This window comes from Tachypleus tridentatus, chromosome 4 (genome assembly GCF_004210375.1).
Source record: "Tachypleus tridentatus isolate NWPU-2018 chromosome 4, ASM421037v1, whole genome shotgun sequence".
In the NCBI taxonomy this organism is placed as follows: Eukaryota; Metazoa; Arthropoda; class Merostomata; order Xiphosura; family Limulidae; genus Tachypleus; species Tachypleus tridentatus.
Window position 1 is genome coordinate 11,263,538 of NC_134828.1, and position 19,265 is coordinate 11,282,802.

Consider the following 19,265-nt stretch of genomic DNA (forward strand, 5'->3'; position numbering starts at 1 on the left):
AAGAAGAAATGTGTGTTTTGGAAGGCTATAAATACTAAGGGCATCCAATGTCTGTGGTTATTATATATATATACATACACATGCAGATACATCAACTAATCGCATTTTGGTATGCATGCTTCAAAACAGACAACAATCAGTTATTGGTAATGTAAAAGTTAAAAGCATTAATTTCACAGCTTCAGGACTGGACATCCAAAACTATCCCATCACAACTAATTTTCTTATTTTAACAACCATTTCTTTCTAAACCATTTCTTTTATGAGTTGAAAACATGATAGAAATCTTTCTTTTTTTTTACATTAGTAAAAATATGAAAATGACAGAGATAGTGACGGTCCATTATTCTAAGAGCCCATTACTCTGAAGGTCCTATAGTCCAAAGATGCAAGATTTTTTTTTTACATAACAGTTAAAATGTTGTTTGGTTAAATATGTGAACTTTTATATTAAAATACTCCAGGATAAGACCTAAAAGGTTCCAATTTTTCATGAATAGATAAATAATATTTTTCATCATTTCCTAGATGTTATTTTCCTATATGCACGTATAGTGTTAGATCAGGGGATCCCAACCTTTTGGCACTCGCGACTTGAAAATGTAATTGATGAAATAAAATTAATGTTATCCCAAGCTACTTCTAACAAGGCTATGCGACTCCCCTGCCGAGACTTTGCGACCCCCTGGTGGTCGCGACCCACTGGTTGGGAACCCCTGTGTTAGATGGAGTCCACATTTTTACACATCAGGATTGGATTTGGGAATATAGCTCTTTTGAAAGAATTGACATTTCAGATTCTTATTCCACAGTATTGTGGCAATAAATTTTATATCCCTGACTCATTAAAAAATGTTGAAATATTCCAGTCAGTGAAATTATCTCGACACTGAGCCTATGCAATAAGCTGCACACTACAGTGTTGATTCATATACTTGTGTTTGTACTTAAAATAATTTCAAACTGTTGTGGGCTGCTGGTTCTTCAATCTTCCACCAGGATGTTGTTGTTTCAAATTAAGCACAAAGCTACACAATGGGATATCTGTGCTCTGCCCACCACGGGTATCGAAATCCAGATTTTAGCATTGTAAGTCCACAGACAATGGACTTACTGAGCCCCTGCTAAGCCACTGGGGGGCTCCACCAGGATGTACCTTTTGAACTTTTCCTTTCATATTGCATTCTATAATGGACCTATGAATTTGTTTATTCAGTTATTCTGTAATTATACTTCCACAACCAAAAATTTCCATCCTACATTCAGAATGTTGGGCCTTTGGAATACTGAACAGTTACCATAAAAATGAATAAAGTATATTTTCTTTTTTCCTTTAACATCTGGGTTAAGTTAGTTCAGATGGTGTTAACTTGGTTATGATAGGCTAGATCAAGTTATCTACCTCACCTAGCTAGCTGCAACTAGTTATATGCAATATTTTAATATTGTCATACATATACGACAGTCATAACTATCACCTGCTTTCAGTTTCAAAACACTGACAGTGACAGTTATATACTTATTTCAATATACAAAATTTATGGTGTCATGGAGTTTTAACTAAAATTTATGAAGGTGGATCTTTCTTCTTCAGAGCCAAAGTACGGTCCACCTTTCAAAAGTGCTCGGATTAAAGGGTTTATATTAATTTATATCAAGACTTCTTAATCCTACGTGTTTTTTCTAACATCATAAATTTAAAATTTATAAAATAGCGTGCTCCTAGTGACTGTGCTACTTTTGTTAGTAACCTACGTTAAGTTGGTTAAGCGTAACAAATAAACGCTCGAGTTATAAGAGTAAAGTTAGGCTTAAGCTATAAATTCAATAACATAAAAGATTACATTTTCAGGGCTGATGCTGAAGACAACATAGTTATATTTCACCTTCACACACATTGGCTAGATGATGGAAATTCACCATTACTATAATGTGTAATAACGATAAACTTTTGCAAACGTACAAATACCACTTTAATACTTTCAGGCCTAAAACACATTCAGCAACTTACTAATAATAAACACATGATGACGAACAACCGCCAATGTTTAGATTTTTAAAAACCCGAAACTCTTGATAAGACTAAGACTTCCGAACGAAATGTCATAAAATATTATCCGTTGAATTTTTTTCTCTTAAGAAACCAGCATAAGAAGTATAAAATATGATTATAACTGTTAAAACGACAAAAACATATTTAATACGAAATATTAAGGGTGACACTTCATTCTAAATTGTGATTGTTTGTAATTAAGCACAAGGATACACAGTAGGCTATCTGGACCCCCAATGGCTCAGTGTTATGTCTGCGGATTTACAATGTTAAAAACCGGGTTTCGATACCCGTGGTGGGCAGAGCAGAGGCAGCCCATTGAGTAGCTTTGTGCTTAATTCAAAATAACAATGGTAGGCTATTTGTGTTCTACTAACCATGGGTATTGAAACCCGGTTTCTAGCGTTATGAATCCGAAGACATACCGCTGTGCCTCTGGGGTCTCTCACTCTAAATGCATTAAAGTCAGTTTTACTTACAGGAAAGGTGGTTTAAGAACTTACGAAGTCGATAAAAATGTTGTAATTGAACTATAATGTTACCAAAGTTAATATAAATATCAAACTTAAAAAGTAGAGATACAGTTTATTTCCTAGTTTTACAATACAATTGTTTTGTACTAAGAAGTAATGTTGGAACCGTTTTTTGTAATAATAAGAAAATATAAATGTATTAATGGTATTTAAAAATTGTATTGTGTTTAAAACTACGGCTGTCTTTCATATGCATATGTTAATTGAATATTTAACTTTTTTATACTTTCATTTTACACGTTTTACGTTAAGTGTCTCTTGGATTATACAGGGTGTTCGGAAAGTCACTGTGCAGAGATGTAATCATATTTTATTATATTTTAGATTTTGATCCCAATATGGTTTTAACAACTGAAAAACGTGTATGGCTCGTCGAACACGTGTTCCGAGAAGGTGGTAGATACAAAGATGTGGTGAGACAGCTATTTGCTAAACATTTCCCAGATACACCTGTTCCACATCGCAATGCAGTTCGTAACCATGTTAATAAGTTTCGGGAAATAGGATCAGAAAATGATGCCAAACGTTGTGGAAGGCCAGCAAAACTATCGGAGGATTTGTTTTGGAATTTCGCACAAAGCTACTCGAGGGCTATCTGTACTAGCCGTCCCTAATTTAGCAGTGTAAGACTAGACGGAAGGCAGCTAGTCATCACCACCCACCGCCAACTCTTGGGCTACTCTTTTACCAACGAATAGTGGGATTGACCGAAACATTTTAACGCCCCCACAGCTGAGAGGGCGAGCATGTTTGGCGCGACCGGGATGCGAACCCGCGAGCCTCAGATTACGAGTCGCACGCTTTAACACGCATGTCCATGCCGGGCCTACTATCGGAGGAGAAACTGTTGGATATTTCTGACAGTGTGATGCAGAGTCCATCAAAATCGTTACGAAAGTTAGCTCAGCAGTATGATATTGGTCTTGGAACTGCTCATAAAGCCGTCAGAAAGAAATTAAAACTCTTCCCATACAAAATAATGGCGGTACAAGAACTGGAAGCAACTGATAATGAAAAATGAATACGTTATTGCAGATGGTTTAACCGATTTATCGAAGAGAATACAGCTACTGTGTTGGATGTGACCTTTTTCACCGACGAAGCATGGTTCCATCTCTCGGGTTACGTTAATTCACAAATTCAAGTTTGTGGTCATCCAATAATCCTCACAGTTTGCACGAAACACCCCTACATGATTTCAAGGTTGGTGTGTGGGTTGTGTCCTTACAGTTTGCACGAAACACCCCTACATGATTTCAAGGTTAGTGTGTGGGTTGTGTCCTCACAGTTTGCACGAAACACCCCTACATGATTTCAAGGTTGGTGTGTGGGTTGCGATTTCCAGACGTCGAATTGTTGGCGAATGTCGGGAATACATGGTATGCAGCAATGTTAGGTTTTATTGTTTATCGTATCTTGGGGTTTATTATCGTTTGTGTTTTGTTAATTTAGATGTGTGCATATAATTTTCTCCGGATTTACAACGCTAAAAACGCTGGGAGGGCGAGCATGTTTTGGCGCGACCCTCAGATTACAAAGCACACGCCTTAACGCGTTAGGCCATGCCAGGCCCCCGTCAAAAGCACTATTCGTTTCTAAAGTAGCCTAAGCGTGCCGATGACAAGATACTTTCCTTCTACATGATAACAAAAAAAAAAAACCACTTCTAGAGTAAATTATATATTTAAAAACAGCTGGTATGGGTAGAGAAAGCACTAATAGGGGAGCGAATAACGTTTCGACCTTCTTCGGTCATCGTCAGGTTCACAAAGAAAGAATTTGTATTGGTTTATACAAAGGTACACCTTTATACCTATATTAAAAAATATACCCAACATCTAAACACGCCCTCTACATACTTACACTCAATTACACAACTGCCTTCAAACTTGTGGTCAGCTACCACTCAGTAACCCTTTCTTTCTTTGTTAACCTGATGATGACCGAAGAAGGTTCCTTCCTCTATTAGTGTTTTCTCTACCCCTACCAGCCGTGTTTAAATATATAATACTTTCCTTGTAGTCTAACACTGCTAAATAAAGGACGGCTAGTGCAAATAGCCCTCGAGTAGCTTTGCGCAAAATTTAAAACAAACCAAATAATTTTCCTGAGACCCGACGGTTAAGGCGCTCGACTCGTAATCTGAGGGTTACGGGTTCGAATCCCTGTAGCACCAAACATGCTCGCCCTTTCAGCCGTGGGGGCGTTATAATGTTTCGATAAATCCCATTATTCATTGATAAAAGAGTAGCCCCAGAATTGACAGTGGGTGGTGGTGATTAGCTGCCTTTCCTCTAGTCTTACACTGCTAGATTAGGGACGGCTAGCGCAGATAGCCCTCGAGTAGCTTTGTGTGAAATTCCAAAACAAAACAATTGTTAGTTTGGTGTTTTTTGTTTCTATGAATTTCATTCTTTTCTCTCAACATTTTATAAATCCGTGGTATATTTCAAGGCTTTCAGATTATTGTTGTCTCTTTTATGTATTTTTTAGAGATGCAGTTTTATCCTTCTGTAGCCCTTCAGTAGCTTTGACACAATTAGTCGTTTTTGCAAAATTAAGTAAACGCACACACACACAAAAACAGAAGGACTGTATACGATTGGAGCACTTCTCAAAGAATGACATGTAACCTAAATTTCTAGGTCTAATATATGACACAAGATTGAACATATGAAGGCATTTGACCAGCACTAAATGTATTACTGATATTTCCACAAAACAAAAGCTTTTATGGTTACAAATTATCTCAAGAATTTAATAATTTAGTTCGAGGATATATATATATATATACGTAATATAAGTGCGAAATTCCACGGAAAGTTACAAATGCCTTAGAGAGTTGCATAAAATAAATTATTTAAACTGAAGAAGTAAATTGCAATATACAGAATTTATATGTATATAATATACTTTTAACATACGAAAATAACACTTTTGTGTTATTAGAACTTTATCTATAAATTATGTTTAATGCCAACTTTATTGACATACATTGACGTTAAAGTAGTTTAATTAAATTTTAAATCGATCTGTAAAATTACACACTTTGATCCATTCATAGTGAAAGGTTAACTTTCATAATATGGGCTTGGTTCCTGGAAACGACCACGTGACCATTTTTACTTATAAATAGTTTCAGTTCTATAACATTTAATACAGTATGTGTATCTTCTTAAAATTTGTCGCACGTTAGGTAAATATTATAAGTCTTTTGGGCACAAAAAACATTTTTAATAAAGTATTTTTACTAAAGATTTGTCTGTGAATATTTAGAGTATTGTTTTTTTACCAGTTCAAGTGCAAAGTGATTTTCCTGTTAAGATTAAAAATACCTTTCTTCATCTCAAAAATCTCAACTGCCAGTTATTTAATCCCTAAAACTTCCTAAATACATTTGAAATATTTTTGTTAAGTAAACTTCATGTGTTATTTGTTATTTTTGTTACCTTAATTCTATACAAGGTTGGTCAATTTGACCGACCTCAAAACCATAAAAAAATCAAATTAAGTATAAATTATATTCTGTCTTTCTAGATTGATTTCAAATTGTAACATGAAACTATATTTGTTTATCCAAAGTGGATTTGATCTAAAATTTGTCTGTTATGAAAATGCCTATCCATGAAATATTTTCGTTTATCCATTAACTTAACATCTTTCTTTAGATTCTTTGTCCATTGTGAGTTTTACAGTTGACATTCTTTACTATGGTATATGGCCTAGCGCGTTAAGGCGTGCGCTTCGTAATCTGAGGGTCGCGTGTTCACGCCCGAGTCGTGCCAAACATGCTCGCCCTCCCAGCCGTGGGGGCGTTATTATGTAACGGTCAATCCCACTATTCGTTGGTAAAAGAGTAGCCCAAGAGTTGGCGGTGGGTGGTGATGACTAGCTGCCTTCCCTCCAGTCTTACACTGCTAAATTAGGGACGGCTAGCACAGATAGCCCTCGAGTAGCTTTGTGCGAAATTCCAAAAAAAAAAAAAAACAAAAAAAAAACTACGGTATAAGCCTACGTTTGCGTGGACCGGGGGCAGTCAGGCATGTTTATGACTCATTCCTCTTTATCTGTTGGTATTGTAATAAGGGAAAATACTATGTTTATTACCATATGAGAGTCGTGGTTTTTACCCCGAGAACGAGTACAATATCTGGCCCATTCTAAAATCATATCCATGTATTTAATGCATTAATACACTGCATTTCACTGTGGAAAGCGACAGGTTTACCTGCTAACAGCAAAAGAATATTGTCAAAAACATAGACTTAAAATAAGCGTACCAAAAACACAACTACTTGAACTAACAAAATAAACTAAAATGTTAAACATCCACAAATTCCATATTTGCAAGGAACACACTGGAATAAACATAAAAATTATGTGACAAACAAAGCAAGGAAACGCGTGAATCATCTTAGACGTCTGTTAGGACGAAACAGAGTACATCAGGTAAAAACATTCTGAAAATTTATACAACATATGTTATACCAATTCTGAAATATGCATATCCAACCTGGTACAACATATCGCAAATAAAAATTAAAAACAAAGTGCAAAATATTCAAAACAAAATACTTACTTTAGCATACCGTGTACTGAGAAGCACATCAACAATATTCCTACTTAGGTATTCAAACATGCCTTAAATAAGTGACAAACTCCAACGTACAACAACGAAGTACTTCCATAAAAATATATTAGTTTACTGATAGAAATCATGAGATACACAATGGAGTAGTACCTAAGCACTTCTCTCCGTTAAATAGCTACATTAAGTATATTTAATAAGATACCTATAGCTAGATTTTATAATTCATCAATAAGTTTAAATATTATGAGTGTATTATAGGGTATATGTATATGTAGATACACTCTCAGTAAGTTAAATTAGTAAAAAGTGTACGATAAAACATGGAACAGTTAGTGAGTGCGTAGGACAATTGCACAGACCGTCGGGGAAGCGTTGATCCCACGCAAAGATTATCAGCATAGGCAGTCTTACCTATTGAAAGTGGGCACCTCCCAGCCGTGGGGGTGTATAATGTGACGGTCAATCCCACTATTCGTTGGTAAAAGAGTAGCCCAAGAGTTGGCGGTGGGTGGTGATGACTAGCTGCCTTCCCTTCAGTCTTACACTGCTAAATTAGGGACGGCTAGCACAGATAGCCCTCGAGTAGCTTTGTGCGAAATTCTAAAAAACAAACAAACGAAACTGGGTAATTGTTTGTTTGTTTCACGCAAAGATTATCAGCATAGGTAGTCTTACCTATTGAAACTGGGTAATTGTTTATTTGTTTAATTTCGCGCAAAACTAAATGAGGGCTATCTGCGCTAGCCGTCCCTAATTTAGCAGTGTAAGAATAGCGGGCCTACCGATACAGACATTCGATTTGTGCATGAAGAACACGAATAATTTTCCTGACATCTTTTCGAAACGAGTATTATAGTTCGTAGTATCTCTCTAAAGTCAGTTTCTCTTTTAAGTGTGAGGCCCGGCATGGCCAGGTGGGTTAAGGCGTTCGACTCGTAATCTGAAAGTCGCCAGTTCGAATCCCAGTCGCACCAAACATGCTCGCCCTTTCAGCCGTGGGTGAGTTATAATGTGACAGTCAATCCCACTATTCGTTGGTAAAAGAGTAGCCCCTAAGTTGGTGGTGATGACTGGCTGCCTTCCCTCTAGTCTTACACTGCTAAATTAGGGGCGGCTAGCGCAGATAGCCTTCGAGTGGCTTTGCGCGAAATTAAAAAAACAACAAATTTTTTAAGTGTAAGAGCTCCTCGCAAAAGGAAAATGACGTCATGAAATTTGTATTATGAATCGTTTTTAAATTCTAATATTTTCCGAGTTTGGAAGATCCGACACCGATGAAATATATTCTGAATATTGAGGATAGTTCGCATCGAAAAGAGCGATATTAGAACCCACTCCTGAGAGACAAATATCCAAACAAGTCTTGTACTTCTAGAGCGCAAGAGAAGTTCAGTAACATGTGTAGTTCTAATCGTTCAGTAATAATCTCTTTAAGAAGTTGCTTGAAATTGTGTACATCTCGGTAACGTTTTCTCTGCGATACATATTAGGCTTAGCACAAATGACTAAGGTCGTAAGTGTTTTCAGATTTATTTTTTTATAAATGCTGAATCCATTATTGATGAAGGAATGGGTATATTTCCTGGTGTTTTTTTTTTCAGCACGGTGTGCTTTGAACTTTGGCTCCACCATACTCTCCTTAATCCGGCCATGAATACAGTCAATTATAAAGTACTACTCACTATAGTAGTAATTAACAATTATATTCGATTTACAATTTGGCTACTGATATGTTGCCTTCTTGTGGTGGCAGAACCTGAAATTTGAGCCTTGATTTTAGTTTTTTATTCAACCGAGAGGTACGCTATCCGCTGGTCAAAACTCTTTAATACCAGTTGGTCTTAATTAGATTGACTATCTTAGTTTTCAGATGTGTCCAGGTCTGTGCTAAATATGATATATGTGTAGTGTCACTAGTTACTATAACAATAGACATTTTTTTTGTATCAGATACAATAAACTCCATTGTCCATCTAGGAAAGCGATCCTACTTTCACTTTGAAACCAGTTTCAGACATTGATTATTGTGATGTTGTTTTGTATCTTTTCTCATTTGTTATACGATTTACTCCTGCATAAGATGTTTTAGATACAGTATTGTCTATTGTGCTCCTACGTTCAAGTTATTTAGATATATTTTTTGTTTTTCCAATGGTATATATTCACGTTCAATGTTGCATATAATAGTATTAGTTTTTCACTAAGCCTTTTGATGGGGTGCACTGAAAACATTGTTACCACTGTTCTGATTTTTATGTTGTTAACTAAAGAAAGAGCAGATTTAATGATGTTTACAATTTCAAGCTCAATAAAACAAATTATAAAAAAAAATCTGCCATTTCAAAACGAGTGAAATAAATTATTTTAAAAGACCAATCTATATAATCAAATTTTGGTTACTGAATTCAGAATTTTTTTTTTTTTTTATACTGATCGTATGCTAAAACAAGCAGAAAAGTCAGTAGACAATGAGAACCTTTTATTATCATTAAATGTATATCAATTTATTACACAGCAGACGGGATAAAACTTTATTTAATATGTTCCAAACTTTTATTAGTCATTCAAAAACCCACATCCTTGACTTCAACTTCCACATATGCTTGTTCTTTAGAGCACAGTACAATATTGTTAAGTACAAATAACATATAACCACAATTGTTGAAATTTTTTTTTAAATAGTTGCATTAATATATAGGAGTGATGTGACACAAAGAACATAAATTAAAATTACAAAATACAATCACTTATCCCACCCACCCTTTTAATAAAAATGGAGCAATCATTTTAAAAACAATCACTGGAATAATGAAGAACCCTTTTCCTTTTCTTGGCTGAGGAAATAAAGTTTGTGTAATAAGCACAGTAGGAAAAAAAAAAGTAAAACTTAACATACAGGAATTTCTGAAGCTTTTGCAAACTTTCCAAAGCATTAGAGGGCTTTAACTGGAAAACAAATATGTAGGGTTAAGTCTTACTGAAATTCAATATATATATATGTATATATATATATACATCTACCTGACTATGTACACACTAATTCCACAGTTAGACATTCTTGTCAAGCACATGCTCTACCTATTCGTGCCCCTTGGTAAGCAAGTTTAAACAAATGCTTCCAGCTAGGTCATGTAAATATCACTGTTATATACACAGAATAGTATTCCAGACACATTTCTATGAAACTGTCAAATTTCTTTTTCTCTCAGAATTTTGCACCACATTTCAGGTGTTATAAGCACAGCCAGTTTTTTTTATACTGAAATTATTAGGTAGTTAAACATGCCCATTGCAAACCTATTTTTTCACTTTCATACCAACTACAAGGTTCTAAACAGTTGTAGGTTCAGTTGAAATACAAGTTCTTCAACTGATTATGTTGGGCTTTCAAAGCCTTTCAATACAAGCGTTTGTTACCGTTTGAATAAAATAATCATTAAAATATACACTATTAATTCAAGTCTTTTTTTAAACAATATATAAAAGCCAGGCTTTCTCCCAATGCTTTCGTAATTTTTAATGCATTAGCCCACATCAGTGAAGCCATTTACAGAAAAGAAACATAACTTTTCTTCAGCTCTCGTGTATTCGTTCAGTCCGATATTGAGACGTCAAAGCCCTGATGAAACATGAGTGTATGTAGAAATTAGAGGTCCAGGTTCTTCACCATCTGGTGGATGTGTGTGACAACCAGCAGGTCGAAGAATTTCTTCAACAGTACGACAGTGAGGCCTGGGTCCAGGCTCTGGCGTGTAAGTAAAGGTCAGGCCTGTTGCATATATAATCCCATCACTCCTTACCAGGGACACGGGTACCTGTGTTGCAAAATTAATAAAACGTTTAATACGTTGCATGAGAAAAATAAACAAGTTAAGCCTAAAAATCTTCGAACAAACACATCTAGGCAACTTTCTCTGTTATTTGTATCTGAAAAACAAGTTACTTTAGCCTCACATTTGAAGATACAGTTTACCAAGTTACTCATCTGGACACCATTAGATCAACAAGACAGGAGATAGAATCAAAATGAAGGATCTTTCATCTATCCTTTATTTTCTCATACAAAAAACTGTTGATCTCGAAAAACTGTCAGCTGTCAGATTTTATAAACAGCTGAAGTACAAAACTGTGTATTAAAAATATATTAAATATTTTTTATGTCTGATTTTAAAGTTTTCTCACTTTGGCAAAAATACAGAGAAGCTCATCTCTGTTTCTATTGGACACAGGATGATTTACTTTGCTTCTCTCAAATTCATTAATAATTCTACACACCTGAGTAGGATGATGAACCCACTGCCAACCTTCACGAAATGCAGAAATATCAGGAACCACACACAGCATACTCTCTTGACACCTAAATGAAATAAGATATGAATCTGTCTCAAATAATTTCATTTTTATATAAACATATACATTCAACATTCTGCTCTAATGAATAATATAATACTTTGTGACAAAATATACAGTTCACGTTCTTATGGTCCTTCTTCTAACAAGCTAATTTCTTGTTTAAAATACACTTAGAGCTTGAAGTGAGGAGAGAAGGGGGAACACCACAACCATCATTAAGTATTAGTTTTATGCCCCCTGTTAATAAAGTCATGCTCAGGATAAAAATTTCACGAGTGTTGCTGCATTTACTAACTTAACCTTGAGTACAGCTACTGTTATAATGTCTCTTCCTGTACGTAATAGTATCTCCATTAATCAATGGGAAACTTGGTTTTTGTCTGCTCTGAATCTTTCTCTTATGTAAAGTCACTGTTAAATCTTAGTTTTGATCTAGTTAGTGACTAATAAATGAGGTAATACAACTGATAATACATTTACATATAGGACTCCAGTATAGCTAAGATGTAATTCAGATGTAGCTACTAATAATTTCAACTTGTGGTTTCATTTGCTGGCATCACACACAGTGTAACCTTTATACCTTATTGTAAATATCAAAATCTTAGTTTTTATTGAAACCTGGTTTCTTCTTTAAAAAATAAAATAAACAAAGTACTTAACAGTACTTGTATACCCATTACAGTAGCACACTGTGTGTACACTTTATTAACAAACAGAAAAAATTATAAATAAAAACTGGATACTTGAAAAGAATTGGGTATATATTTTTTTCTAAAAAATATCTAACAAAAATAAAGAGATATCATTGAGATTATTTAAATACAAGAAATAAATAGGAAGCTGACCTATACATTGTTTCTGCTTCAACATCACCAAACCAAACTTTCAAGACTGGAGTAAAGTTCTCACCAGTCAACTCGAGCATTGCTACATCACCACCACCATTCAACTGATGAAAGATAAAATAATTTCTTTTGTTTTAAATTAAGTGACATCCATGATGCTCACATCACTGGAATGTTTTATACAAGTATAAAATAAAACAATAGTTAACAAAGACACAAAATTTGATATACATATGTATCCAAAATAAGAAACTTTCAAATCATTTAATGTTCTGAAAGACTTTCATAAATTAAATTCTATGACACTCCATTGTATCATTACTTGAGAACAGATCATTGTTACAGTTAATACTGGCTACAGGGAGGATTATACAATCAACTTATTAATAAAATATTATATTTAGTACAGAGGTTTTCCGTCCTTGCTGTGCCTATCCCTAGAAGGTTCATGGAAGCTTTTCTGTGGGTATGCAAAAATCTTTGAAAACTGTTGAAGGCGTTTGACCTAGAGGTTTGTCCAACAAAGAATGTACAAGATAAAAGGTACAGGTGCAGAATGGGGTGAAGACTGATGTTCAGTCTTCAAGATGTGGTTGTTTGCCAATTGTCTATTTTGTTGGTTTTGTTTTCTTGGGGAATCCACAAGGAACGAAGAAAATTCAGTGCTCACTGACCCAACCTAACATGAAGTCCTACAATGGGATGTATTACAATGCCAAACAAGGACATTTCAGCACTATACCCAAACACTAGCATCAGATCAGATGCAACACTCACTGAGAATGTCCAACACTGGTACTGGGTGGGCATCCATCTACAGAAATTCAAGGCAAAAGTGGTGTGTTAGGGTTGGACCCCATCAACTACCATGATCTTCTCCTCCCCTTCACAGGGTTACCACACACTGCAAATATGTGGGTGAACATACAGATCACAAAGGAGGTACACTGCAAAAACAGAACCTTCTCTGGTAACCCCCCCCTCACCACGTACAGGCATCCCCACCAAGAGGTTATGTCACAAAGTATGTGACAAGATCATATTTACTTTGTTATAAATTCACTATCTTTTTTAATAACAGTTATGTTCAGAATCTGATATCTAACAATAAACACATTGAATAATATGAAACAATCATTATTTCGAAGTTCATAAAAATCATATTCAACAATTTCATAGAACTGTGAATTTGTATCTGAATATTGAAAAGATTCTTCCTGGAAAGTAAACTGAAGTGCTGACAACTTTGTACTCACATGGAGACTGAACACAACTGGTACTGGTGTGACTGGAGAATGAACAGGCCCCATTCCTTCATAAAATGTGTACTCTGCCTTGTCTGTGCTGATAATAGTCCACGAAGCACCATCATTAATCATTTCTTTGAAAGGTTCTTTAGGGCATGGAGTTGCCTGATAAAGTTTAATTTAAAATGATATTAAATGTAAAATGTTATTATATGATACTTAATTTCAAAACTAGATCTTTTAAGTTGAACAATACAAATTACAAAACAAGCAGATAAAATGTACAGACAAAAAAAGAAAATATAATTTTGAATAGGTTATAGCTAGTACCTTTTATAAAAATAAGATCTTCTCTGTTTGATAAATGAAAAAGGAGAAAATTAAGTTTAAGAGGAAAGAAAGTAAAGTTACTCGAGTGACATGAAAATATCATAATCAACACCGACATTTCAAACTCGTACGATAAACCAACTGTAACTACTGTAAACAACACCGATGCTTCAAACTCGTACGATAAACCAACTGTAACTACTGTAAACAACACCGACGCTTCAAACTCGTACGATAAACCAACTGTAACTACTGTAAACAACACCGACGCTTCAAACTCATACGATAAACCAACTGTAACTACTGTAAACAACACCGACGCTTCAAAGTCGTACAATAAACCAACTGTAACTACTGTAAACAACACCGATGCTTCAAACTCGTACGATAAACCAACTGTAACTACTGTAATCAACACTGATACTTCAAACTCATATGATAAAACCAGTGGAAGTATCTTGATAATTCATGTTTACACTTCAAAATGACTTGGAACTACATGAGGCAGACACAAAGGTACCTACCTACAATTACAAGAAGAAAAAAAAAAGCACTTATTTTGAAACTATTATTATTTTCTCCTGAAAGAGGCAGAGATATTTATCTGGAAATACAGGAAGTACTTACTTGAAACTGTATTATCCTCTCCTGGGAGAGACAGAGGTACATTCTTTCTGTGTCCTTCATGAAGAAAGAACACTTGTGAAGTTGTGAGACAGGATCACTTGCATCCAGAAGTGCTGTTTGTTTGTCCACTTTACGAACTATCTATAGTCCAAACGAGAGATGTATGTTATAGCTAATTACTTGTGATATTAGGTGTTTATATCATTAATTTAACTATGGTATCATACAATTTTTAAATCTGTGAAAATATTCATGGTCACAGTGTCTAATTCTTATAAAGAGAGTAAGACAACTCATAATATTAATCAAGTAATAAACAGTTTCTGAGAACACTCTTCTTGTATGCTTATCCTTGGTGGGATTCTTCTAAAGTGAGAGATTTACCATCATGAACAAACAAACAAAAGTGCTATAATCATTGTTACACTCAAAGCAAAGTAAATCTGTACAACTTTATGACATAAAAAAATTGGCTAAAGAATGTGTGGTGCCAGTTTGGTTAAATAAGATAATCATTTATAAGACTAAATTAACCATTTCCTGTTTCTTTAACAAGAATGATAGCTTGAATATACAACTGATAATTGTAAAAAGTGATACAATATAGAAAACGGGGAACGTAATGGAACCATATGGGTACGACATATGATCAACAAAAGTCTGCATATGAACATTACTTGTGCAAATATATATTACATAAACACAGGATATGCAACACATCATAAAATGTATTATGTTAAAGAATGACTAATGTCAGGCAAACATCAGAGTTGTTCATGCATTACGTACGACCTACCAGTCGAGGAAGTGCCATTCCTGTAACAGAACAAACCAACTTGACAGTTGAACCGTAGTGAATGTAACCATCTCGAACCGTGAACTCTTCTGATTCAGATTCATTATCATCCACTGGAAAGAAAGAAAAAAATCGGCATGATGAAGAACAAACAGTTCCTGGATTAAGTAATGTCTACTACAAGTCTTAACTATATCCCTTTATACTGATAAGAACTGTACTCTCTCTCTTTAATAAAGCAAAATAATAAGGTAAAATATGTATTATCATTGTTAACACCTGATGACAGGAAATACTATTTGAAATACTTTTGATTTAGCAAAACTTGAGATGTATCTAATGTATTTTAGGTCATTCCAATAATTACTGTAAACTTAGCTTTTTGGTTTTGACAAAAAACTGGAATTATCTATTTTATGAACCCCTATGAACATTTAGATTTTACTCAGTGAAGATAAACAAATTACTAACTGCAACAGAAAATAAAAATATGTTGTAATTATACAAATTACTAACTGCAACAGAAAATACAAAATATGTTGTAATTATACAAATTACTAACTGCAACAGAAAATACAAAATGTTGTAATTATACAAAATGAGAGCAGACGTTTGGTGAGGAACCTACTGAACATAATAATTCATTCAAAAAAATGTTTAATTAACGTGAGATGTGTTATAAAGAAACTAAATATACCAATATTTAGTACACATAAAGGATTTACCTGATAAAAAAGTTAACAGTTTAAGCTGCATTTTAGCAAGTTACAGATCTTAATCCCTTGAACTGCATACAGTTTTGCAAGCCTGTTGCATGATACAAATTCTCACTTTATAATTACTTTTGCACCAAACTAAGATATTTGTATTATGTTATATATGAGCTATGTCAGATACACACACACAAACAGGCCAATAGAAAGTACATTTTGATATATGTACATGTGATAACTCAATATAATTGATCATTATTACACTTTAATATATACGTGTTTGTTTATATATCTGCAGCTTGCTTTCACAGAGTACTTATGGATGACGGTGAGGATGCTATGATTATTATTTTTGGAATGCCAGACACTGAAGTGTTCAGTGTCACATAGACTTGGCTTTTCTGGGCATTCAGGACAGCAGATCCTCATTTGTTTCCTTCATTCATTCCTCTTTTGTTCTACTGTAGGTACTACATTCTCACTTTTTCAAAACCACCATCCGTATCTTCCCTTTTAGCAACAAGAAAGACATTGCAACCATTTTTGTAACTAATGAAACATTTACACTTGAAAGGCAAACAAAAAATAACTCCTGTGGGTGTATGACTCACATTATTTCCAATATCAACCAATCACGATTAAGAGGAAAAGATAATTTACCAATGACTCCATGACTTTTGTCAGAGGTGGCCAAATAATACGGCAAAGTGTTAGAAAGGAAAGCATAAAGATATTATTACATAGATTTCATAATTGTTTGGATAAAGTCTAACAATTAACATGCACTTAGTAAAACACTTACACAGGTGTATGGTAAAAGCTCCCCACTGAGTGGAACTCGCATGGAAATTTCCATTTTCTACATGTAAGTATCGAGTGCTGACAGTCTGCGATCGAAGCCGATTGAAGAGAGCAATTTTTGTTCCTGATGCTATACATACTGTATTAAAAACAAAAAAAAAACTTTATTGGAACTATGAACATTCCACTTCTCAGCTCACTCTGGTGATGTAAAACTTTCTAATTTCATGTAATTTTTCCTCTATAATATAGTTTTTAAAACACTTGACAAAATATAATTTTCTTCTAATTATCCCTGAAAAGAACAGGGTAAAAAAAATCCACACTGTATAACTCATAACATTATCTATATGTATCAATTGTGATTATTACCAAAGTCGTTTTTAAATAAAAGTTTCAAAAAGTTAAAGTTCTAATATAATTTATTATAAACAAACATACATAATACAACCATGTTGATAACATGAGTACAAAATACAGCAATAAATAACAGTTGACAGAAATAGTGCTCACGACCAATTAGCACATTATAAGACTATAAAATATTTTATATAATTAGTAAGTACAGTAACGTAATACATGTCTCTTAATTTTTCGTGGTTCCCCCACAATTCTTAGATAGAAAACTCCAACTCTTGAGTGAAATAGATTGGGAACAATTTATCTAATCTCATCCCAAGTTTTCCTTTCATTTTTATTAAAGCATATTTAAATACAATCCTTTTTACAACCCCCATAAGGTTAACTACAGCTTTGTCTGATCTCTATTCATGCAATCCTTCAATCCAATGAGAGAAAATGGGTGTTTACTTATTATTCAACAAGAAACCCTAAAATAGTCCTGACTGTGAAGCACTGAGACAGTTTGTTATTCATGGATGAACAGAAAACAACAAAACTGATTAAAAAGAGAAATCAAGGATGTTGGAATAATTGCAATAAATCTTAAAAGTATTTTTAATGGAATAAACACCGAACTTTCCCAAAATCATATAATTCTTGAATTTTTGTGAGCAATTAACTGAAATGTTAGACCTAAATGGTTGCTGTCATTTATAAACCTCAGAAATAAGTACAACAGTCAATTTTGAATGAAGACAATAACCTGCAGCCACTCTCTACTCAGCAAATACAAATTTATACAGAATCGACATAAACTCTTTTTAATAATTACTCCAAAAATGAGGAACAGATTTGTTACTTACAGTCTGCATTTTTAAGAGATTGCTTTTTCTTTGATGGTTTTGAAATGACTTTGATTCTCTTGCTATGGAATACTCCAATGTCTTCACCATTTCCATAAAACATTTTGACGGACAACATGAAGTGTTTCCTCTTGTCTGAATCACTTATGTACAGAGTCTTTGCAGCACAGTAATTCTACAAGAAAAAACCAAAATCACATATTTCGTTATTAAAACTAGAAGGGAAAAATACAGAAAATTATTTTGAAATACATATCAATAAGCATGCTTTTTGTAAATAAAATTCACAATGCCTCTTTGTATCTTTTGATCTTACATGAAGATACACCTTATTACATTTAAATATACATCAGAACTTTTAAAATAAGACTGTTTTATCAACCTACCATGAAGACGCATCTTATTACGACATTCCTATAAATATCACAACTTTTAAATATGATTGTACTTAATTATTAACCTATTATATATAGATATCATGTTACAACATTCCTATAAACATCACAACATTTAAACAACACTGTATTGGTTTCAATATGCAATAGCTGTGATGCATAACAAGGCTTTCCATATACTGGATATGCAAAATATTTAGTCCCACATATAAATCTCACCCCAAAAACAATGTAGTTTAAATTAAATGACAAAAAATACATAGAGCTCAAGCTGGTCATATACAAGTTCCATACCTTCCCACTGAAGTCCAGCTGCTGCATTTCCTGGTCAGAATTTCCAATCCCTATAAAGGCACACAGCTGTGAACTCTGGTCATTCTCTCCATCCCGAACCATCTGCTGTTGTTTCTTTCGCCAACCATCTCCCAAAAGGTAAATACATGGTGGTGGACAAAAAAACCTGTAGTGGAAAAGAAAGGTGGTTATATTACTAAACAATAATCACATAGTTAAACCACAAAATTACACACTTGATCAGATACTAAGCAATTTGTGTAATTACAGTATTAGGTAACACAGTTCTGAGCAACATACAAGATAACACTACTACTAAACAATACACACGTGGCAATGCCAATAAGGAAGACACGTGATTCTGTTACTAAGCTATATACATTCTGTCTGACTTGTATGGCAGTTTTACATTTTGAAACTAAAAAGAACAATGTGTGTTGGTATATGCTGGACTGGAAAAACCACAAAAAACAATCACC

The 19,265-nt window shown here is 34.2% G+C and overlaps 2 protein-coding genes across 5 annotated transcripts in view; both read right to left on the minus strand.

Moving 5' to 3' along the window:
- The window catches only part of LOC143250016 (CWF19-like protein 1), a 52,076-nt gene extending 50,022 nt beyond the window's left edge, over positions 1–2,054 (minus strand). Inside the window, exon 1 of the mRNA XM_076500651.1 lies at positions 1,845–2,054. Within this exon, the coding sequence (XP_076356766.1) occupies positions 1,845–1,873 (29 nt within the window). The 5' untranslated portion in view covers positions 1,874–2,054. The remainder of the gene's footprint in view (positions 1–1,844) is intronic.
- A 7,585-nt stretch (positions 2,055–9,639) lies between these two features.
- LOC143248567 (recombining binding protein suppressor of hairless-like) overlaps positions 9,640–19,265 on the minus strand; it is a 71,353-nt gene continuing 61,727 nt past the window's right edge. For all 4 annotated transcript variants that reach the window (XM_076497016.1, XM_076497017.1, XM_076497015.1 and 1 more), the window contains 9 exons: positions 18,787–18,952; positions 18,098–18,272; positions 16,894–17,031; positions 15,379–15,491; positions 14,583–14,723; positions 13,635–13,790; positions 12,379–12,482; positions 11,453–11,534; positions 9,640–10,992 (listed from right to left, as the gene is read on the minus strand). In XM_076497016.1, coding sequence (XP_076353131.1) covers positions 10,789–10,992; positions 11,453–11,534; positions 12,379–12,482; positions 13,635–13,790; positions 14,583–14,723; positions 15,379–15,491; positions 16,894–17,031; positions 18,098–18,272; positions 18,787–18,952 — 1,279 coding nt within the window. In that variant the 3' untranslated portion in view covers positions 9,640–10,788. The remainder of the gene's footprint in view (positions 10,993–11,452; positions 11,535–12,378; positions 12,483–13,634; positions 13,791–14,582; positions 14,724–15,378; positions 15,492–16,893; positions 17,032–18,097; positions 18,273–18,786; positions 18,953–19,265) is intronic.